Source organism: Larimichthys crocea, chromosome XIII (assembly GCF_000972845.2).
Source record: "Larimichthys crocea isolate SSNF chromosome XIII, L_crocea_2.0, whole genome shotgun sequence".
Taxonomy (NCBI): Eukaryota; Metazoa; Chordata; class Actinopteri; family Sciaenidae; genus Larimichthys; species Larimichthys crocea.
The window spans coordinates 41,834,634-41,858,446 of record NC_040023.1 but is presented as its reverse complement, the minus strand read 5'-3'; the positions used below and the strand labels follow the sequence as shown (position 1 = coordinate 41,858,446).

At 40.4% G+C, this 23,813-nt stretch overlaps 1 protein-coding gene across 5 annotated transcripts; it reads right to left on the bottom strand.

Moving 5' to 3' along the window:
• Positions 1-6,485: 6,485 nt before the first annotated feature.
• trim46b (tripartite motif containing 46b) lies at positions 6,486-20,079 on the bottom strand. 5 transcript variants are annotated; one of them, XM_019264355.2, is made up of 12 exons: positions 19,678-20,077; positions 16,879-17,140; positions 16,569-16,758; positions 15,902-16,100; positions 15,038-15,184; positions 14,650-14,745; positions 12,240-12,493; positions 11,896-12,017; positions 11,331-11,669; positions 8,933-9,162; positions 8,232-8,299; positions 6,486-7,884 (listed from the first exon to the last, which is right to left on the bottom strand). In XM_019264355.2, the coding sequence occupies exons 1-12, from the start codon at positions 19,768-19,770 to the stop codon at positions 7,434-7,436; spliced, it is 2,451 nt and encodes an 816-aa protein (XP_019119900.1). In that variant the 5' UTR covers positions 19,771-20,077; the 3' UTR covers positions 6,486-7,433. The 5 variants fall into 5 exon arrangements, with proteins under 5 accessions (XP_019119900.1, XP_019119902.1, XP_019119904.1 ...); XM_019264357.2 differs by having other exon boundaries at positions 19,690-20,077; XM_019264359.2 differs by lacking the exon at positions 19,678-20,077 and adding an exon at positions 18,767-19,199.
• Between the last annotated feature and the right edge of the window lie 3,734 nt (positions 20,080-23,813).

Here is a 23,813-nt window from a genome sequence, read left to right as displayed (position 1 = left end):
ACTTGTCTTGCCCTGGGTGCCCTGAGTAAAGACACACACCTGTTTCAGCTGCTGCTGTGACGGCTGCAATGAAACAGCGGAGGAATGCGCCCCTCCCCACGCACTCTCAATGCTGTCCTAATGAATCTCATCACACGGCCTGTGTTTGTCCCACTAGTGCTTTGTTTGTTGACCTTTATAGAACGTCATTACTTATTATCTTCATGAGTTGTGTAATTCTGCCCCATAACACAACCCCCTCAACATCCACGGCCCACAATATGTGTATGTGCGTCTGATCAAATGCTTCTTGTCAGTGTAACAGCCATTAACAATGAACAACGGGCATAAGCTTGATGATGTCTCCCTCCTCCCTCTATCTATCCTCTCCTCTCACCCCAGAACACAATGTCCTTTAGCATTACCATTATTGACAGTGGAACTAATTGGCACATGGTTATGAAAGTTCCCCCTGGGGCCATTTTAAATTGGACTGCACAATTTCCTTCAACATCTGATAGGCGAGTCCGCTCACGGGACCTGAGGAGGTATCGATTAGAAATGTATTAATGTGGGTTAGTGCTGTGTACTCAGCAAGGGGTGGATGATGTAGGGCTACATGTCTAGACTGGAATAAACTGACCACATCTTGTGTTTACATAATGGATGGTAATGGGAGGAAGGCGGAGTGGGGGTTCTGTCCTGTAGTTCTGCTTGCGGCGCTATTTTCCTTTGATAGATCTTTTGTACACAGGTCTTAGGGAGAAGTAGCTACCGTGGTGTAGGTGAATTCAGTCTGATTGCTAGCATAGTGTACAGCTGTAAACCATCAGGAATACCACTTCGATTTCAGGGCAGACATTATCGACTCATTCTACTGATCTAATGAAGGGGATCTGGAGAAACTGGGGCATGCATTAGACAGCCAAACATGAAGTTACATACAAAAACTCATTAAATCCAGTCGATGGATGCAAGCATCTCTTCATGCATACAAGATATTGCCTTTGGCCTCTCATTATATCGACAATGTTCTTTTATGCTCCACCAGCATTCAGGGCGGAAGTCGTATTGCTTTGCGCAGTCAGATAAATCACGCGAGTTCGGTGATTTGGGCACACATCAATACGTTGTCGATTAACTCTGCAGACTAATTATAGTGCAGTTTGCATTTAAACAAGCTACAAAGTTAAATTATTGTGCTGCATGTTGCGTGTAATCAGTAACTGTCCTTTGAAAGGCGCATTTATTTATTTATTTATTTTATAATTACAGATCGGCTTTGGAATTGAATTCATACAAATGCACCGTACAATTGTCGATGCCTTTGCAACTGTCTGACTTGACTTTATGTTGAAAATGCGAAAGGTCAAGGATTCAAGGATTCAAGGATTATGGATTTATGGTGGACAGTGAGTAATACCCTGAAAGCTGATTGTGGCCGCCTCAGGGGCAGGTCGTAGCTGTCTGTCATTGCCCCGTAAATGAAGTTGATTAGGTGAGGCTGCTGCTCTGTGGTCCCGTCTATCTCCTGCCATGGACACTAGCCATATTGTCCCTCCCACCCACTTCGCTCGTTCCACCCAACAACTGCGCCTGCTTGACCTCTCAGAAATCTAACCCCGAGGCTCCTTGCTGCTCCCCCAGGCACCTGCCAACCTTTCACCCCTTCACTGGGTGAGCATCTGGAAGGTGAGGAGGGACAGACGAGGAGGCCAGGTTGGGCTGTCGAGAAGTATTGACATGGTAACAGATAGGACTATGGAGTTGTCAGACTTCAGAGAGTTGGTCAGACTGTTTTTCTCTTTTCACAGATCAAATAGCAACTCCCCCTCCTCCACCTCATAATCTGTGTACGTCTGTTGGTATCTGTTGTTACACGTCTGCCTCTTTTCTGTCTTTATTTCTGTCCTCCCCTCTTGTCTGTCTTTTATTTCCTTCTTTAACTGTACACACAGATCATGCAGGCTGTGATGTATGCACAGCTGGTCTTGACAGGGCTGTCCAGGAAATGTGTGGTTTACAGATCCCCTGTTGACATACTGATTTGACTTGCCTTTCACTTTTCAGAGACCTGGAATTTTTACTGTGCAGGGGCTATTAAGGTCCGACTCAGCATGTCTGACCACGGTGGAAAACCACTCAAAATATGCTGCGTCGTGACTGACTGACTGACTTACTGAATGGATGTGTCACATAATACATAAAGCTCAATCAAAAATCATGGTTTTCTAAATGCACGTGCAATGTTCCCACACCTGCTCACGCCATTTGTTACAAAGAATTTGGTATCATTAGTCTCGCTAAAATGCTATTCCACACTTTGGTTTTATGGAAACAATAATATCCTCGCTGTTAGGTTACAGGCAGAGTGTAAAGACATATATCTGAAGTTACGCCAGACTTAAAGTTACACCTCAGGGCCAAAAGCTATGTAATATAGTTCGGTCCACTTGACACCTGTGATCCAAAAGACAGGACTTTAATGGTTTAAACCAGTGAACTGTTACTTTGGGTTCAGAATGAATCAGGAATCATAAATCATTTCTAAAAGATAGGATCCACACATTCTTGTTTTGTGTTTAAACCCGCTATAACTCATTTCTTGGCCACTTGGGGCAAATCGTGAACACGCCACAAACATATAATCACCCTTTAAGTAACATCGTACTTCATTTGGAGTCGTATTTCTGGCTACCAGATGATTTTAAGTCCAGCACTGATTCTCATTTTAGCACTGTTTTTTGTTACTACTAGCTCCACAGGGAAATATCTTTAGATGCTAAAAGCTCCACTGTGTTCACCAACTCCTCTCTAACTGCATCTGTCAGCTGTTTGATGCTGAGCAGGTTGTGTATAATGGATTTTTAGGACTTTAAAGGTCCATTGAGTAAGATTTAGGGAGCTATTTACAGAAATCGTATATAGTGTGCGTAACTATGTTTTCATTAGTGTACAATCTCAATCTAAAAATAATTATTATTTTGTTTTGTTACTTTAGAATGAGCTTTTTATGTCTACAGACGCCGCGAGTCTACCTTGCTGAATGGCCATTTTTCTACTATAGTTCTGAACATGCTACAAACTAAACATAGGCTCTAATCAGGGCCTTTTTTAAGCATGTATTGTGCCCACTGTTTCTCCTTCACACTAGGAAGGAGAGGAAGCCACCATGGGGGTTGCAATGCAGCAACTACGCCAGTCGATGTCACTTAATCCTACACATTGGACCTTTAAAGCTGTGAAATGCCGCCTGCTGTGACTGAATTTGATAAAAGAGAAAGATTGAACACAAGCAAAAGAAGTTGCAGACAGGAGAGATAAACTTGCTATAAAGCACTGTAAAACTTGGAAGATAATTCCTAATAACAATTATTGTAATAATGAATGAATTGTTTTCACATTGTGATTTGAAAAATTGAGTTTGATATTTTGGAAATTATATTTATTTAGTCAGTTGAAATGATTAATACCACAACCGGCAGCAGGTAAGCTTAGCATTTCTTAGACAAAGAAACAGCCAGGAGTGAAATAGTCTGACACACAACCTCTGATAAAACTACAACTTGCGTTTTTTGCACTTTGGCTTTTGTGGCGATTAAACAAATTTAGATTCAACTTTTTTTATATCTTTATGCAAAGCTAAAATACCCAGCTGAATAATGTAGCCCTGTATTTAGAGTAACATGAGAGTGATCTAACTCTTACCAAGACGAGTTTTTCCCGAAATGTCAAAGTACACCTGTAATAATGTTTATTGTAACCGAGCACTCTCTTTATACAACTGTGCACTGTATGCTGTTAAATCTATACAATAAACTTCACAATCACTACATGATACTCATTGTATCATTAAACAGAGAAAACAAAGTGCGGTACACAAATCCAATAGAGTAGGACATGCCACTGGAGTGTTATGTTAAACTGAATTAGCCCTGTATTTTCTCTTACAATTGCAGTGCACTAGGTTACAGTATGTGGCCATATGGGCTCTGTCTAGCATTACTGTCACCCCTCATTTATTATAGTGAGAGAAGATGGCCCTGCTATGGCCCTCAAATCCTCTTAGCCAACATTTAGCCGATTGATTTTTTTCCCCTCCTTCTTCCTCTATTCAGATTATCAATGTGATAAAAGCAGGAAGTTGTATATTATTAATGCTATTCAGTCTCATGGGTGGATGGATGGGAGAGAAAGAAAAAACATAAATGTTTCAGCAGTGGCCGCGTCTGGAAGAATAATACCAGGGCAACTTTATTGAATTCAAAGGCAGAGCAAACTGAGTAAAACGAAATGAATGATGTGAAACGTGATTCAATCCCTTCAGCAAATAACCTGTTACATATGGAGAGCGAGTGGATGATCAGTGAAATTAGAGTCATTGAGGTTTGTGCTTATGACGATTAATAATAAATGTACTTCATCAAATTGAAATTCCACATGTAGGTAGGAGCTGTCGGAACCTGAGCTCGCAGCTCAAACCTATTATATTCATGTCTTTTTTCTTTTCCTTTCATTTCAACCCCTGTCCACTTAATTCCTACGTTAGGTCTCCATCACAGAGATCCACGATAATGGTTCAGACTCAACAGAATAGTATTAAGCAGAGACGGTATTCCACTACAGAAACCACATAGCAGGTTCAAAAAACAAATCGGGGTCTTTTGAACATGTGGTTTTAGCTTTATGTTGTTTAAGACAGTTGGGTGAGCGGATTCAGACCCTGTCCTATGTGTTCTCCAGATGGCATCACACACCGGCTCTCACAGATTGTACGCAGCTCTGAGATCCATCATAAGTTCAGATGATTTCCTCCCCCCCTACCATCCTCTTCCTCTGAACTATACGAAATGATGATCGTGGAGATTATGTATTGGTAATTCCTGCCAGGTCTTTAAAAGAATGCCCATGCTGTGTGCTTAATACTCAGTGAAGGGATTATGCAGACCCCTACATGTGGTGTTGTGGCTGCATACCTCCAGTCAGACTAAACCCAATCTGTTACAGATTTGGACTAAAGAAGAGAGGTGCAGCAGCAAGCAAAAGGGGAGTGGGTGGAGGGCTGTGCACTGCTTTATTCATGCTTTACAGTACATTCCACTTCTTCTATATCATAGGGGATCAGAGCTAAACCTCCCTTTGGAGGCAGTATTTTTATCTGTGCGTATTAGGACATTTAAAAAAGAATCTTGGCTTGTGTCAAGGGTGTATGCTTTATTATTTTTTTTTCCTCAATCCTCTTTTTTCTTTTCTACAATTTTATTTTCCCTTTGTGGTCTAGGCAAACCCAAATCCTGCTACAGTTTCCCCTTGAATGTGGGTCCAATTAAACACACATGTGGATTTTCATATTGAAACTCATAAAAGGTAAACTCTGGCCGATTTACATTACATTTACATAAGGAATGCTAAGTACCTACACATGTGAGGTGTTAATATCTGTATCAAAAGCAGATGCTCATCACGATTCATTATTCTCAAGGTGTTTCACTGAGAAAGAATTTGATAGGGGATGATTTTTGATTTGTGTAAAATTCCATAACGGTATTATTTCCTTTCAGGAAAGGCCAAAAAAAAAAAAAAAATTAACATTTGGAGGTATTTCAGAGGTCTGCCGGGTCTGTTTTCTATTTTAAGTTGTGATTAGCCAATAGGTGGCGTTTTTTGCACTTTACAAAACTCAGTCATTTTATATTCAGTATACAGTGTCAGGGGACTCACAGGTCTAAAAAGACACATATTTGATGTCGGTTACTATGTGAACTTTTTATTGCATATGTGTAAACAATAAAGTTTGATTTACTGGTTCCTACACAGCCCGTCATACACATAAAGCCGTACATAAACGTAAGAGACTATTTGGCAGTGAATGGTATTCTGTAGAGTTACAAACTTGGCATGTATTGTCAAGTTTATGATGGTTGTCCAGATCAGCCAACATGTTTAAACATGCTGTACTTTATTCTCAAGGCTATCAGTGACCAGTCAAAGCGGGGCAGTGCATATATGGTTATAGAAAAAAGAGCGAAAAAAAAAGACAGACACTTTAATTGGGAAGGTAATAACAAAAAAAGGCAGCCGATATATGCTTTAAAGATCTATAAAAAGCAAATCTGTGATTTTGGAGGGAGATTTGGATGCCAATTTTTCAAGTTTCCAATATTTAACAGCACATTTCGAAATGTATGTTGGCCAATATCCTGTAACAAAGAGCTATTTTATGGAAAATGGGTCCAATTATTCATCATTCCAAGTAAAAAATACTTTGACCCGTACAATAGCTGCAGTATGTCGAGACGAGGATGGAGCCGTTTCTGATAGTCTGCTGATGTCTTGCTGCACCCTAGTGGTGAAACAGTGCACCAAAGCTTCACCCTCACAGCTGAAGCAGGTGATTCCGATCTGTTGAAAGACTGGATGGAGCAGAAACAACAAAAGGAAACAGAATGTTTTTTTTTTTGTTTTGTTTTTTTGTAATTTAAACAATTAGCATTTATTCACTGTTTATTTCCATAATCCATTTTTCTTTCTGCAAACATTCTGCCAGCAGGTGAAGTTTACATGAATTTAATCTGCTTATCATTTCATAAGAAGCTCGTTAACTTACAATCAAGCAAGGTTAAAAAAACAAAAATCAAAACTATTGTTTGCGTGAAAACAACCGTTTTACCATCAGCCAGTGAATCATCGCTGTGATCAGTCAAACCACACGCGTACCCATGCACATAGGGGAGTAAACACATGCACACACACACACGCGCGCAGACATCAGATTCGTGTTTGAAACACACACACACACACACAAAAAAGAGTGCAGCAGAGGTATAATTGGAGCTTCTAATTACAGTATTTCCTCTTTGTTCCTCTCTATCTCTAATTAACCACATTTACTTCCCAGAAAAACATTGACTTTGGTCGGGATCATAATGTGTGAGTGAGTAGAAAGTGTTCAAGGAGAGCCAAGAAATCTGTGTGATTACACACACGTTTAGTTACAGATGCAATAAAATAGTCGAGGCCTTTTTTTTTTTTTTTACTCGCATAAATGTTTATAACTCTAAAACATAAGCATAAGCTTTTCACATTAAGAACATGAAATGGCAGTAAAAGCGTCTACAGGATGGGCGACACTGTGCGGTGCTCTATCTACATTAGCTTTATAAATGTATGCAATATAGCCTGGCTGCAAGTGCAAGCATCAAAGGTGTAATTCCATATTAAGTGCTGGATATACCAAACACTACATAAGCAATCATTTTTGCAAAACTGCATATAACAAAAATGTAAAAAACTTAATTACATTGCATATTTGTTGCTATAGAAACATTTTCTTATACAAAGAAAATTAAATACAAAACAAAATCGCTGAGATATCTACCTTTTCGCTCTAGCTGAGTAAATACTTCACAATTACCAATTACATTCCAAATTACCATATGACCTCAGATCAGCCTTCAGTTGCTATTTAAATTAGAGACACGGGTTTGGATGGTTACCCTTCTGACTGGCGTCTGATCTGCGTTGCGATTAGCTACCAGCTCCTGCAGCTGCAGCGCCCCACCGCCGATGAAACAAAAAGCCGGGCACACGGGGCCGGAGCAATCTACATGACCTTCCCACAGAGGTCGCAGAGAGTGGGCATCGTAGAAGGTGACGCGACCCTTCTCGAAGTCAAGGCACACACCAAGCCGAGGCGGCAGCGGGTAGGTGATGCCTGAAGGCGAAGAGGGGCCGTTGCTGGTGGGGTCTCGGATACCATTCCCGTGGTTACTGTGGTGGTGGTGGTGGTGGTAGCTGTGTTGGGGCAGGTAGATCTTACCCATTCCCATAGTGAGGAAGCAGAATGGTGGAGCAGAGTCCAGGGTGTCCTCTGCACCGCTGTCATGACCACTGTCGGGGTCGTAGCTGGAGAGAGAGAACAATTTGGAAAGTGAGGACTCCTTATTTTGTTTGTTTGTTTTTCTGATCTATTATTATATACAGTGGCAGATGAAATATTCAGATCCTTTACTATTGCATTACCGAAAGTACCAATAAAACAATATAATTGCATTGCAAATAAAAGTACATAAGTATTATCCTAAAATGTATTTATGTATGTAATAAAACAGAATATTTCCCTCTGAAACAGTGGAAAATAGAAATATCTGAGTAAAATACCATAGAACACAGTTACTTCCCACTTCTGATTACATACTACTATTTCTTTTAGTTTTGTCAATTCATTTCCAGTTCATATTCCAGCTGCTCACCGGGGGCTGGCCATGTCTTGTGGAAGGTGAAACCATTCCTGCAGTTTTGATTCCAAACCCACTCCAACCTGTTCAACAAAGAGAAAACCATGTACTAAATATTTCTCTTGTCAGGTAAACGATTACTGAAATATTACTTAAAGTAAAGCAGAAATACAAGCATCTTTACTGGATGATAGTGTTAAAATGAATGGTTCAACAATAAGTGCGGATCAGGAGTACTCCCATTGTAGCTCTGCTTCTGGAACTGGTTCCATTCAGGATTTAATAGCAATAATAATAGTCAACAATAAATAATGGTTAAGAACAATAAATAATAAGATATTAGTATTAATAAATATTAAGAATAAGAACTTATTAGGAATTCTGTGTAAACTGTAAACTGAATAGGGTCGTCCTACTGCAGTACTGCTGTAATTTAACTTCTGTTTTACTGGTGGTTCTTGGAGAGCCTAAAATTTTACAAGGTGGTACACAATGTCCTAATGCATTCCACATACAGGGCAGTGTGCAGTATAGAGTAGTAGTATCTTGTACATAAAATTCCAAGTACAAGACGGATGCTGTATAAAATGTATTTCTGTTTTCAACAGAACACAATGATTTGAAAATCCATTTTTTTGTGCTGTTGTGCTTGTTGGATCATTTCACAGATACACAGGTTCATAGGTTATGGTATCATGAAAACAGAATTATGTTACCTTCACTAGGTAAGATCCAGGCTCCACTGAGCATGCCCAGTAGTGCCGTCCCTGTGTAATAGCCACGTCCCCCACCAGGAGGTCAGATGTCAGGTGACAGGAAGTGAGGGCGTGGTCAGCAGCCTGCAGCAGAGAGAGACCGGGGACACTTCGAGCACCACGCTGCTCTTTACTGACCACTAGCCGGTCTGCATGGAGACCCCAGCGAGAGTCCAGGTAGAAGTTGAGGACTAGGGGGAGACGGGGTGGGGAGAACACAGCAAAGAAAAGGAAAGGGGGAGGAAGGGGGGAGAAGAAGTAGATGTGAGGATAGAGGGAAGAAAAAGACAGGTGCATCCAAAATGACATAAAGGGTTTTTAGAAGCGACCGGGAAGTTTGGGCAACAACAGAGGGAAAGTTTTACAGATTTGCAGTCAGAGACAGAGAAGAGCAACGAAGAGAATACAAAGCAACTGAGAGGAGAGAGGAACAAAAAACAGGCATGCACCTCCTCCCACCAGCACTGGAAGAGAAAAGCATACTGATCTATACGTTGATGAGTCAGGGAGTGAAACACAAAAGGTATAACAAAGAAGCTCTGGTTGTGGGAAGTACAGATTTTTCCAAAGGAAGAACAATTTACAAAGGGAACATACGCATTAGCAGGAAGGAAAAACAGCCTACAGGGACACAAGGAATTCACCAATCACTCAACTCGACCAATAAAAAGCCTTGGATCTGAATCCGATCCATGTTGTTAAGCCTCACGTCTTAACAAAATGCAAACCTCATCAGCGCTCGGACAGATCTCGTTATAGAGTGGGAGGAAGAACAGAGGATGCATGGATTGACCACAGAGAGAAAGAGGAGAGGAGATGATTATGCTGAATGGGGTGCAGAAGGGTGGTCAAAAAGACATGAGTGCACTTCTTACGTTCCTTAGCAGGCATGTAGGTTGGCAGCGTGGAAGTAGCGCAGAAGAGGATGACATGTACAAAGCTGTGAAATGGAAATAACATGAGAGAATGATGGAGAAATAAAAGAGTAAGAAGGTGAGAATGTGTAGAAAGTGAGGAAGAGGTGGGAAAATATTGAAAAAAGGAGATGGGAATGGACAGAAAGAAAAAGAATGAATTATTAAATGCTCACCATAGTAACAATCCTAATGTTTTTATGCCCGGTAAATAATAATGTAAATAATAAATAATAGTGTGAGGAGATGAATGGCTCCTACAGCATGGAAATAACACGATTAGCTCTAGCTGTCATATGCATGTCTCTGATTTAAAGGTGACATCTAGTGGACTAGTAGCAGATTGCAACCCATCCTGTTCCAAGCATGAAAGACACAAAACAACCAGCTGGGAACTGTGTTTGGTTCATGAGTTCTGGGTTACTGTAGAAACGTGACAATGCATGTATAAAAGGTTTATTCTAAGGTAACAGAAACATAACAATTCATATTTTCAGGTGATTATCAACTCATGAAAACATATTGCATATTATATTCCATTTATACCAGAATCTGTAAAATAACACCCTAAATCTGACACACTGGACCTTTAAGTAATTATTAGTCATTAAAGTAACATTGTGTAACCATAAAACAACAGATTTTAATTATTTTGATTATACATTGACTTGGGAATGTTTGTCTCTGTCATTCCCACTTTGCACCCTGTATTTGTGCTTCTGCTCTGTTTTACTTTTTTCTTTGGTACGATCACTGAATGCTGAGGGGGAACGTAGCTGGCACTGTGCCAGAACCAGAGCTGGATAACATATGGTGCAACCATAACCAGGTTCAGCAGCTATGGACATAGCTAATAGGGAAAAGAGACTGAAGAGGATGTTGATGAATAGAGCGGACAAGAGTAAATCTGGGACTCACTTTTAGTGATTGGCGAAAGCCTCTTGAAATAAAAGGCTGACAGACAAATGCAGAGCATGGTTTCTTGCTGTTGGACTAGTAAGTAATATTAGCTGGCTGCTGTTGTTGACATTATAATTATTATAACACACAGGCAGAAGATACAAAAACAAATCCATAAAAGAGATACTTTGTACAGATGAGGGATGATCCTTCTAACAGTCTGTTCTTGGACACAGAACAAGGATCGTTTCAGTTTACAGTGCAGAGTCATCTCTTATTTTCACAGTTTTGGTCTTTCCGCATAGTAAAAACAAGATTGTAAAGACAAAGTTAATTGCAAAAAAACAACGACATTGCCTGTTGCAGCCATGTATAGTCCATCACCTCATGTTTGCCCCACCCTTCTTTACAACCTTTTTACAGTCTGTTGTAAACATCATTGCTCAAACGTCCTGGCACCTTACCACGAAGTGTCTAAAAGTATAATTAACTGTGATGTTTGAGTGTAGATGTTTTTACTTAGAAAGGTGTGTGTGTACCCTCACCTGGTGCAGGCGGGGTGTGCAAGTACACCTCCTCACTGTATTCCCCGTAGCCTGCCTTGTTGCAGCCTCTCACCCGCAGCACGTACACGCTGTCCATCTCCAACCTGTCAATCACCGCGCTGCTCCCACTCACTTCATCCAATCGCTGCCAGCCCCAGCGAGCGGCTGCCAATCCTCCTCTGATCCCACCTCTAGAGGCTCCACCTGGCACCACGCCGCGACGGCGATACTCGACGGAGAAGTGCCAGGCGGGTGCAGAGTCTTGGGGCAGTCGCCAGCACAGGAAGAGCTGGTCGTAGGCCAGGGTACGCTGGGTATCGATCACCGGAGCCAGAGGAGCTGTGAGAAAAATGATTCCGATGTAGTTTTGTTAATAAATCAAGGTTAACAGTTGTGCTACCATCTTTATTTTATCAGTGAGGTAAAAAAGCCATCCTCTTCACTCCCATCCTTCCTTATCATGCTCCTTATCATCTCCATTCCTTCCTTATCATGCTCCTTATCATCTCCAACCCTTCCCTTCCCTTTTCCTTCCTCCCCATTTCTCTCATTATTCCCTTCTCACCCTGGATGAAGTTCAACTCTGTCAATAATTTGAGCTCTTTGGAGACATCCAGCTGGAAGTGTCTGAAGGATGGATCAGCAGCCAGAGTGAAATGCTGCAGACTCTCGATTGCTTTGCTCAACCTGGTGCAGGAAAAGAGGAGGCACAGATTGTGCAACAGCAGGGTTAATATGTTTCAACATGTGACATGTAACATCATGTAACAACATGTAACAGCTAATTAAATTCATTTTCTAAGACAAGCCTATTTGGGTTTTTTTTGCAGAACCCCATGGTGTGACAAAAAATACATGGGAAGAAATTAAAAGCAAAGAGTGATTCCAAAAAAATAAGCAAATAAGCACCTGTTATGAGTCTGGCGAGCAGCCTGCACAAAACATGGCTGGTCTGTTTCTTTCAACAGCTCCTGGGTGAATGCCATGAGCCCTGCGTGTTCCATCAAGGACCGTCGCTCTGCAACTTGAGCAGCCAATGCTTCGCCTCGTTTCTGCCTCGTTGCCTCCAGGGCCTGGGTGAGCGACGCGTGGCGCTCAGCCAGAGCAGCTGTCAGATCCCTGATGCTCTGAGCCAGCTGCTCTCTGGCAGCCACGCTGTTTACCTGGTGAATAGATAGAAACAGTCAGCTGATGGCAGTTGACAAAAACTTTATGTCAGGTTGACTGTTTATACAAATAATGAAAACAGATTCCCAACCATGTGATGGGAGGTTCAATTAATCTTTAAAAATCTGATCATGTCTGTAACTTAGTCGAAGTTCAAGTTCGAAGTTCTTTTACAGCAGAAATAAACATGTTTACAGCCTGGTACAAAAAACAGTTTTGGTCTCTATAGCTAATTTCACAGTTTTGTACTGAGTCTGAATTTATATATAGCTCACCTGTTTAAATTATCATGAAGGCTTAAAGTTATGTATAATTGAAAATGTTGCCACTTTGATTATTACAGGTGGCTTGTTTGAGCAACCAGGCTTCATTTAAGCAACCTCAGCTCCACCTACTGTCCACCTCATTTTTAGATTAGCTGGGAGCCAACAGAGGCAAGATGCTGAAATGACAGTGGCCAGAGTCACCACACTGAGCTTCACAGCTCCTCAGAAACCTGTCACGGATACTACGTCCATGTTTTATACAGTTTATGGCAGTGAATGTCAACTGGCAGCCTGCGGGCCACATCCGGCTCGCCAGAGCTTTCCATCTGGCCCCCAGAATATTACTGGATACAGGAATAGCCTAGTAAAGTGGAAAAAGTATGTTTCTACATTTTTCTTCAAGTGAAATGAAACAAACGCCCTTAGAAAAGTAGCTTGTGCCATAGCCCGACTCCAATCAAAAATGACTTTCAATCTTTTATTGTTTCACATCTGTCAAAATGATCCTTTCTTGGGCTTCATTTCCCCTCACAATAGCGCACTATTGCAGTGACTCAATAAAAACTGTTAACATAACAGAGAAGAGCATTGTATGTGCAAACTTTGCACATCAGCAAATAGATACGACAAATAAAAGCGTCAGGCCGTCAGTTATGAGAAATGTTACTCTTTACATCAAATTAAAGTAGCCTGTAATCCAACAAATAAATACGAAGTAAAACCAAGAAAATCACAAGACGGAAATACTCACGTTTGGTTAATGAAAGAAGTGACATCCGACACTGTCTTTTTATCATCGGCTTGCTTTATGCGCCTGCAGCCCTAGTTAATTTTTCACAACTTCACAGGTGTATGTTGATCCCAACATGGTGAGCACATACATGGCCAATGTCTTCAGTGTGTTATACTTTTGGGGACAAGCCACCCAAAAGGTGCTCAAGATTTCAATCAGTCAATCAGTTCACTGTGATTGGCCGCCTTGTCCAGCGGCATCGCCTTCCCCACGTTAGCAGTTGACAGCCTTGTGAATATGAAGCCTAAAATATCATTTTCGCCCCCTTGTGGCTTGCTACTGTACAAGTAATATGAGTCTGGTAACACTGACAAAGGCTAAAAAAAATAACATACATTTCAAAGGCAAATTGATATATGAAATAATAATATATTACTTAGGATACAATATTAATTTAATTTTACGAGAGCGTCTGGCCCTGATAGTGTCTGTCGAGAAAAATTCTGGCCTTTAGAAAAATGTAGTCTATGACCCCTGGTCTATGGTATTTATACAGTATTTATTTATCTACAAAAACCTCTTCTTTACAACAAGCAATGTAGTAATTATCTTCACAAGCTTTGAAAACATTTAGTATTACAGTTTAACAGTATTCAACAGCAGCTTTGTGTATTGTGTTATTAAAAATTAACTGTTTATATGCCAGTCATGGATGCTTCATGGCCTAATTATTGATAAATATAACAGTAAAAAGTTATGGCTGTGGCTCAGAGGAACAACAGGTCGTCCACTAATCAGATGGTCGGCTATTCGATCCCCTGCTCCTCCAGACTGCATGTCGAAGTGTCCTTGGGCAAGATACTGAACCCACTGTTTGAATGTGTGTGAATGGGTGAATGATATATGTAGTGTAAAAGCGCTTTGAGTGGTCAGAAGGCTATATAAGTACAGTGCATTTACCATTTACCATAACTGTGTTATGAGAAATGGAGGGATATATTTGAAAAAAAGTGTTACTTGGAAGTCTTTTAGTCAACTTAATATGAGCGAATGTGAGCAATCACAAGTTGACTGTCAAAGAAGGTGGTCAAAAAATGAAATATTAAGTATTAATAAGTGTTAATTCCATGTTCGGTATCAAAGTTTTAATCACCTCAGTCTGAGTGATGGAACTTTCCAGCTGGGTAATCTGACTCAGAACTGTGTCCTGGTTGGACAGGATGTAGTTAATCTCCTTCGTAATCTTCTCCTGTAAAATAAACAGTGAAAACACAACAAACAAACAGCAAACACAGCCATAGTTACATTATCCGCATAAAGCTGAATAAACATAATCCAGTACCAAAGAGATATCGTCCTTCGTTAACATAACAAGTGTTATTTTAAATTATGTAAATACAGCAATTTATGACTGGTGAGTATAAAACAAAAGTTTTCTATTAAATTGTGCAAAATGTGTATTTTTCTAAACTATCCTGTAAATTAAACATTTCATTTTGCGGAACATTTAGAGAAACTCCATGTCAGATTTAGAGTCTTACCTTCAGGGCTTGGTATGCATGGGCCACTGGCAGGATTTTATGTCCGGTGTGGACACGGCGCAGTTTACAGAGAGGGCAAAGCAGCCGGTGACAGGACCGACAATAGAACTGTAGTTTCTCCTGCTCATGCTCTGGACATGTCAGAACCTGAGGACAAAGATCCAGTTCTGAATTTATCTGAACAGTAGATCATGAAGAGAACGTATTTATACTGTATGCAGGGTCAGTCTTCTGTTCAGGCAAAGGAAGGAAACTTAGACACAGAAACATTGGTATAAAGTTGTTTTGATGTTTTGATTTGATCTTGTATAGATCTTGAGCAACATGGCCCACATCTGATCTAAAAACGTTTGTGTTCACATTGTGGAATGAGAAAAAATAAGATCAGTGTGAAATTATGAGGAGACAAAAATCAAATTGGGTTGCAATTGGAATGCAAGAACACAGTGGCTTGGTACCATTCTTTATAAGGGATGTAAATGTTGTAAGTAATGTGTTTTATCTTGTTAAATACATTAACTCTTAAGCTTCATTATTCGGTTAAAAGCCATTAGCTGCTTTTGGGTTGCCACTATGTTCATAGAAGCTGCTGAGCCCAGTTACATTGCCCTCTTGCCCAGCTCCAGTTCTGGCACGACACCAGCTCTGCTCACAGTCACTTGCTCTTCACAGTCGTTCAAAATGCCCGTGGTAAAAACACTATCACTTCCCTGAGCTGGGCTAACATTAGCTAACAGCAGCTATAATTTGCAGCAGTTTACTTTACTGTCCATCAGGAAACTGTTTAAATGTGTTATTTCATGGTAAAAAAAATAAAAAATAAAGTTAATGCTCCTATTATTAAATGGTGTCACAATGTCTTACCTTTGGTCTGAAGTTGAGCGTAGGCTGGATGTGTTCATGCTGTGCCCGTGGCGTCCCCCACGGGTGATACAGCTTGAAACACTCGTTACAGAAATTGGCCCTGCAATCAGCGCAGCCCTTTGTGGCCTCCAGAGCTTGAGGAGGCTTACAGAACTGGCACATCACAGCAACACTGCCCAGGCTCACTGTGTGCCTGTACCTGGTGGTTGTGTGGAGAGAGAGCAGCAAGGGTAGGAAGAATAAAAAAGGTTGTTTTAGCCCATAACCTTTTATCAAGAGGGATCCACCAACAGACGAATAAAAATGTTCTAGACAGTCAGACAATCTAAGGATGTTAAAATATATAAAATGGGGGAAAAGGCCAAATGCGAGTTTGAGACCAACAGCATTGAATGGGAGATAAAGTGACCATAAAGTCAGCCACTGTAGCTACAGTATGTTGCAGTGCACGGTCTGCAGGATTCTTCAATACCTCAGCTACTGCTGAATACTTACAATCAGCATTGGACATGTTCCCACTTTTTAGGCCAACAACATCTATTCACACACCACTGGCCTCAATCATCACACCCACTTAAAGACACTTGGACTGTGTTATTTTTAGTGCATATCTTATTGTTTTTGGTTCAAGAGTGTGCGTATATGTACATGTGTGTGTGGTACCTACCTCTCCACTATACGCTCCAAGGTGAGATTACGCAGACAATCTGTAAGGCCTTTCTCTCCCAGCTCCACATCTCGGCCACAGGGGACACAGGGGAACATCATCACCAGGGGTGGGCCTTCCTTACGCCGTCGTCCTGCATACGTCCCAAATCCCGGAGACCGGGGCATGGAAGGGGAAGGCGGATGGGGACCTAAAACCAACAAGAAAAGCCAGTTATGAGCAGAGGGGGAGACAGAAATGGACTTTTCTCAACATACATATTTCATATTAGTTATGGTTTGATGATGAGGTATGAAGAGTTATTACAAACCTGCCCGTAGGACGCGATCAATAGGACGCTGCTCAGCTTTAGGTGTAGGCCTGCGAGCCTGGCGGGGTGAGCGGGTGTTGGGTGTGGAGGCTGGGGAGTTTGGTTCTGGGGGAAGGTCTGGAAGTGGGTAGCCGCTGGCCACTAAGACCTCCGAGGCACACATGAGGCAGACGCTGTGCTGGCATGGCAGGACCACGGGCTGTTTAACTATGTCCTTACACACAGGACAATGCAGCTCACACTCCAGGCTCTTCATGTTAGACTGTCAGAGGGAAAAAAACGTGATGTGTAAACACAAGCAGCTGTAAGGACTTAACTAAAGCTAAAATTAGCCACATTTGGATTCAAATCAGAAACGTTCTGATTAAAGAACACGTAAACAAAATTATGAACCTGACCAGACTCTCAAAGTAAATATTGAGGTATCACACCCAGCCATACTTGCAGGTGTACCAGCATCACAGGACATAAAGTGACAGGCGAATGTGAAGAGCTGTCTCAGAGAGGCATCATTCTTGTTAAATATGGATAAAGATCAGACATTAATCATTCAACAACTGCACAGAGTGCATCCATTACTTTGCAGCCCTGCATATGAACATGCTTTTGTAACACACTGAGCTGGTCCAGTAAGTTGAAGGATGACATATATTTATATTTTTCTAAGCACCTTAAATATACACTGTGGAGTGCATGGTACAATGGAACATAACATGCAAAGTCACACACATATACCAAGTATACATTTTACTTTTCAGTTCATTTAATCAGTTTTACCACACTGGCTTTGTTTCTTTATATTTATGAGCGTGCTACACAATTGTACATCACTGCCACCTTCAGTTTTATATAACCACAACGGTCAGAGCCGGGTCCAGGGAGGTGGGGAGGGTGAAAAGCTGCACCTCTGGAGCACTCAGTGTGTCACATTCCTGCTCAAGGACATGGATTTACCAGAAAAGGACATAATGGATGATGCAGAAGCAGTCTAACCTCAAGACTGCACTGCCTCCTACAGTTAAACCATTCCTTCATCAATTTCTCTGAGCTGGCATGTGTGGTAATTGCTCAGTTTTTGTGTCGAGTCAGTAGTTGTTAGAGCAGCACAAGAGGAGCATATTATATTTTCAGGCATTCTGCCATTCAGGATGGCCTGCTTTCATTTGACACAACCTCAACATACAGCTTAAACTGTTGCAGGGCCAGTGCCAGAACATCTACATCACTTCACACTGTGAGTTCACTTCAAAACCAGGACAACTGACTGACTGTGCTGCATTGGGGATTTGGGGATTTTGTCAGCATGATGTGATGTGATGCAGCGCTGGGAAATCTTATTACAGCACACACACACACACACACACACACACAAATCACTGATTCTCGGCCATGGTGGGGTGCAGAACCAGTAGGGATAATATACAGGTGACCATATAGCCTACAATTCCTGCATGTTCACTGGATTTTAAGAAGAATAAGAACTCACACAATATAAACTGGATGACAAATCACATAATGAATGATGAAAGCAATCTACCCAATTTACATGTCAAATAAAAAAAACACAGCTGCAGACAAGGAGACCCATACCAAGACAGACCCACACTGATCCGGTTACAGTGGAATAATTGGATTCATCATAATAACCTACTTTCTCCCTCAGTCCACCTCTGTCTCTCTGTGTCATTCTCCAATGTCAACTTCGGCCTGCCTTCCTCTCCTCCTCTAGCAATTTTAGCCTGTCGCAGTTCCAGGCTTTTTGCGGCTGCAGCCGGCTCTACACACACCGCACACACGATGTTGGATCTATCGCAAATGAATAGCGCTCCTAATGCTGAGCCGGGCGCGGTGAAGGCGTCAAAGGAGCGATGCGACAGCGCATCCTTACCTTCACCTGGAATCTAGGCGCCATGGCAGCAGACTACGCGTGTATATTTCCAGCATCAAGGCAGCGTTGTCTCATGAAAAGAGGGGAGGGGTTTTGAGGCATTGCATCGCGAGCACTGAGCCCCCCCTGCGCCGGTAAAGATGTGGACTGAAGGAAAAGGACCGACAGCATCAGATGGGTGTTATTTCCAGTTTGAATGTGGCACGAGGCGAGACCTGCGGGCCTCTAGTTAGTCCGCCATGGTCTATTGTAACCATGCCTGCAGAGTACTTCTATATTTTAACCCTATAACAGACGATGCTACCAACGACAACCCACACACACTGTTTTTTTTTCCTCGCTTGCCTCAGCAGCAGAAGGTCCTGCATCCCGTTTCCATGGAAACGAGCATCCCGTGAAAGAAAAAAAAAAAGAAACGTGTCAATTCTCTCTGCACCCACACCGTTTTGTCATTTAATAATGTTTGAGACGTCTTAATGTGTGATCAGAGTATAAGCACGTTTTCTTCTGATCCTGAGGAGGAGTTTGGCTGGAGTCTGGCGCACCGAGGCATTTTAGGACCTCCTTTATCACGGAAACAGAACGAACCTCAGGTTATAGATTTCCAACAGGAAGCATTCAAGACAACACATATTTTATCAGCAAGTCAGGTTATAACATTTTATTTTGGACGGTGCTGTTAATCTGAGTGCAGGAAAATACACACGAAGGCCCGTATCATAGAAATGCTCTGGCAGGTGAAACATGGAGACATGGAGACGTGCCATCCGTGCCGTTCATTCGTTACTCCCCTTCGGTTTGTCGTCGTTGTGGGGGGAAAAAATGTGATACATATATTGTGATATATATACTATATATTACTCTAATCTGATTATTGATCTAGTGAGACAAACACACACACACATACTCACACTGATACGAACCAATGCTTCCATCGTCGATGTGGCTGTTTTTAAATCCATATCTGCCATTTTAAGAAGATAGCTCCCTCCGGTTTTCATCATCTGGATATAAATCGCGATGTATCGCGGACATACGCCATATGTTACTGATTTTAAATAATATATATGTGCAAACTTCTCGATAATAAAATCTTAAATTCTGCGTTTTTTGATGATTTTTCTAAAGACACTCCATCTGGACATTTTTACGCACGCGAAAGAAAAAGACTGACACGCATCACCTTCTCGCCATATACTGAACAAAAGAAAAGGGAAAAAATGAAGACACCGATTTCTAAATTTGGCAATGTATATCCACACTAACAGATGCCTGTGGCTTTTAGTCCTCACCCAGACATCCCTCCCACAACCCTCCCCATCATCCCTCACCGGATGCCTTCAAATGATGTGGCACACAGCAGGATGAAAGCTTGATGTCATAGGAGAGAGAGAGAAAGGGCATCTCTAATGTGGATCTCTAATCAGGTATGTAGACCAACGTCCTCTATCGTTTGCAGTTGCCTAATCTGTAGGTCAACGTTTTTTCTAGATCCTCACACATGTACATGGTAGCCCTATAGCCTGCAGCTGATGCTGCTTATTTAGCGCACATACATATGCCAAATGTGAAGGTACTCATTATTGTTATTATCATATTATTCTGATTTTTACTATTGGTAGCAACGTTTTAAGGTGGTAGCAGGTGGAGATAAATAATAAAAATAATGATATGTTCTGTATGTACACTCTTAGTGTGTGTCTGCAGAGTAACTCTAACTAAAGCTAAAAAAAAAATGGATAAAAAATATTTTGAATTTGAAGCCAGCAACATGTTTGAAAAAAGTCTGGACAGGGTCATGTTTGTCACTCTGTTCATCATCTCTTAAGCATCTGGGAACTGAGGAGATGTTAAGACTTGATGTAGGATCTCAGAGGCAAAACTTTTCAGGGTTTCATATTACACCAAACATTTTCAGTACATGACAAGACTGGAATGCAGACAGGCCAGTGAAACAGGTTTAATGTTTCCTAGAAAAAAAACACCTGTTCAACACCTGGATTTAAAATGTCCACACAGTGAAAAGAAAACAACCTATGAGTGATGCTGACACACTGTGTTGTTTCAGGTATTCTGTCTACACGTATTTGTGATTGATAAACCGACAAACCTGGAGATTTCAGACTGCTTGACAGTCTTACAGTGACAAATATCTACACCGGTGGTGCACGTTACTTTTATTACCATAATTAAAACAACAAATAAATACAGCATTTTTAAAGAATAAAAAAGGTTCTTCAGAGCACCAAAAGTATTACGAAGGGTGACTTAAAGTTAAGAACGAGCTGCCTTATACTTTATAAATTCATCTCTGCTTCTCCTTTAATCCAGTCCCAGAAGGACCCTGCTGCTGCAGACCAAATGAGTGCCTGGACACCAACAGTGATGGCCAGGTGGATTATGAAGAGTTTGGTTGTTAAACTTTCATGGAGGAAACAGAAGAAACCAAAAAGCAGTTCAATATTTGTAAAGATTTTGTTCTGTCCAATAAACAATTTCAAACCTGGTGTGTCTAGTGGTTATTACATGTGTGTGTGTAAAATATGTTTCTGCCTCATTTTAATATACATCCTCCACCTCTTCCTTTGAGTTTTTATAGATTTGATTTGTGTAAAATGTAAATGCCGCAAATGATATTGTAGTGCAATGAAGTAAACTTATTTTTCTTTTAAACGCTTGATTTTTGCACTTTTTGTACATGTCAGTGCACAATATTTGTGGTAATATTGCCTTTCATGCCTTAAGTCTTACAGTGGAGGAGTGATATAACTGCAGGTTGTGACATGAAGGATGTCACTGAAGCTGATTTTATCACATATCTCAGAGCATCACACTATTAATTACTTTATATTACTGGATTATTATTGTTTATTGATCAACATAACATCATTTTAATGTTGTAGTTTGTTGTGGTCAGGTTAATTTCAACTTAATCCAGTGATGTAGTGGTTCATATTTAATAATGCATCATGTTACATAAACTGATCATGTGTTTTGTATGTAAATTAAAATCTACAAAGTATCTGTTGCGGTCAGATAAATGTAGTGGAGTCCATTTAGCCCTGAATTTTACTGGTGTAGACGTGAAGAATGGAGTTTACAGTAAAGAAAAACAATTCCAGGAGGAAGTAGTCTGTGGTTATTTGTGTCTTGTATGCAGGCCCACAGGTGCATTACCAGTCCACTAGATGGCACACATAGAGCTCGAGATCATTTGCAGCGTGACTTAATGATATCAGATTTATTATTACATTAGTAATAACAATCCCACATATAACACTACTAGGGCCCATCATTTATGCTTTTATATTTGATGTTTTGAATAAACTTGACTGATACTCTATTTTTGTACTTTAACTTAAGAAAGGATGTGAATGCAGGATTAGTTTTTGTTATGTGTAATCTAGTAGTTTCATATTCCAGTATTTCTATTTTCACTTAAGTAGCATCTGAATGTTTTTTCAGTATGATTCACTGAACAAAAGTGAAAACAAATCTATTTAATGGAGAACAAAGCTCTCTTATTCAAATGTGCACGTCTACTTTAACACACTAGATTTCCCTGGTGACCCTGGGTCACTTTGTAATAATATGTTTCAACCACAAGAGGGCCCACCATTCATTTATTAAAGAGCACTTACCAAAACATCCATAAAGTATCATACAGTAATATCGGTGCATTAATGTGTTCATTATTTTACTACTGCCTCTTGTAAATGTGGGGCCAATTTTAAACTAATTATATATTTATATATGTATAGATATTACTAGAAAAAAAGTCTAAAATTTGCCACTGCAGTAGTAAAGTAAAGTACACAGTTGTTTTTTAACTGTATTTGGATACAGTAATATCCAAGTAAATACAACAAAAGAGGTGTATGAGGAGAATAAGTAAGAAACTGTTATAGAAAACAAATACTTAGAGTAAGGAGAAGTCTGTAGTGCCTGTGGGACAACACAATGAGACAACACTGTAAACTATTAAACTCAGTATAGTTTATATTATTATAATATGTAGTTATATAAGTTCTTCAGAGGAACATAATAAAAATATTAACAGTGATATTTGCTGATTGACTTGTGTTATCAGTCACTCAATCACTAGTGATTTTGTTCAGTGTTTATCTAGCAGATGATTGACTAAAACTCAGTGTAATCAGGAGCACTGTGATTACACTGAGCTTCAGTCATTCATCAACTCCATCATGTTTTGTTGTCAGTAGTGTTTGTAAGAAATCCTCTAAATAAAAGTTCAAGTTAGACCCTAACGTGGTTCTTGAAGTTGATACCATAGGGAAACCTTTCACCTGTTGATTCTTCATTTATTATCAAGTTTTATATGGTGCGATATATAATAATTTGAATTAATTTCTATAAGTTATTGTCACATTATGAATCTCTCTCTCTCTCAAAAGTCGAATTTTACCCTTCCCAGTTAGAAATGACACCATGCACAACCATCATATCCACACACAGTCACAAGTTAGTCAATAGGTTCTATATAGTCTAGTATACAGCAGCCATTAGTTAAAGCCATGTGTACTTCGGGTTCCTAAAAAAGTCTGTTCAAAGATAGTCAAACTGTCCCGTTGTTGGTTTTTATAAAAACCAGGCCACATTGCTGCAAAAGGTTGACTTAAAGAGCTATTAAAGATCTTTCAAAGCACCAAAAGTACTACAAAGGGTGACTTAAAGAACTTTATTGTTTTTGCATTCAGTTAAACAGATAGGAAGGGGAGAATAACCTGCTTACCTTGCTACTGATCTTCTGTTTCTCTTCTGCAATTCATCATTCAGTTATCAGCATACCAGCAGTGTCAGATATGACAGAAACTGACTTACAGCACACAAGACCATTTGTAAGATGATTAATCGATCATTAATCATGTGCTATTTTCTTCTCTACAGTCTATACATTACTAATTAAGATTTGTCTATCAGAAAGTAAAACTGTTATATTTTATTTTGGTAACCACTTCTACCGTTATACCAGTGGTTAGTGTATTTATTTAGGCTTGGCTGTGTTAGATTAATGTTTAAACGCATT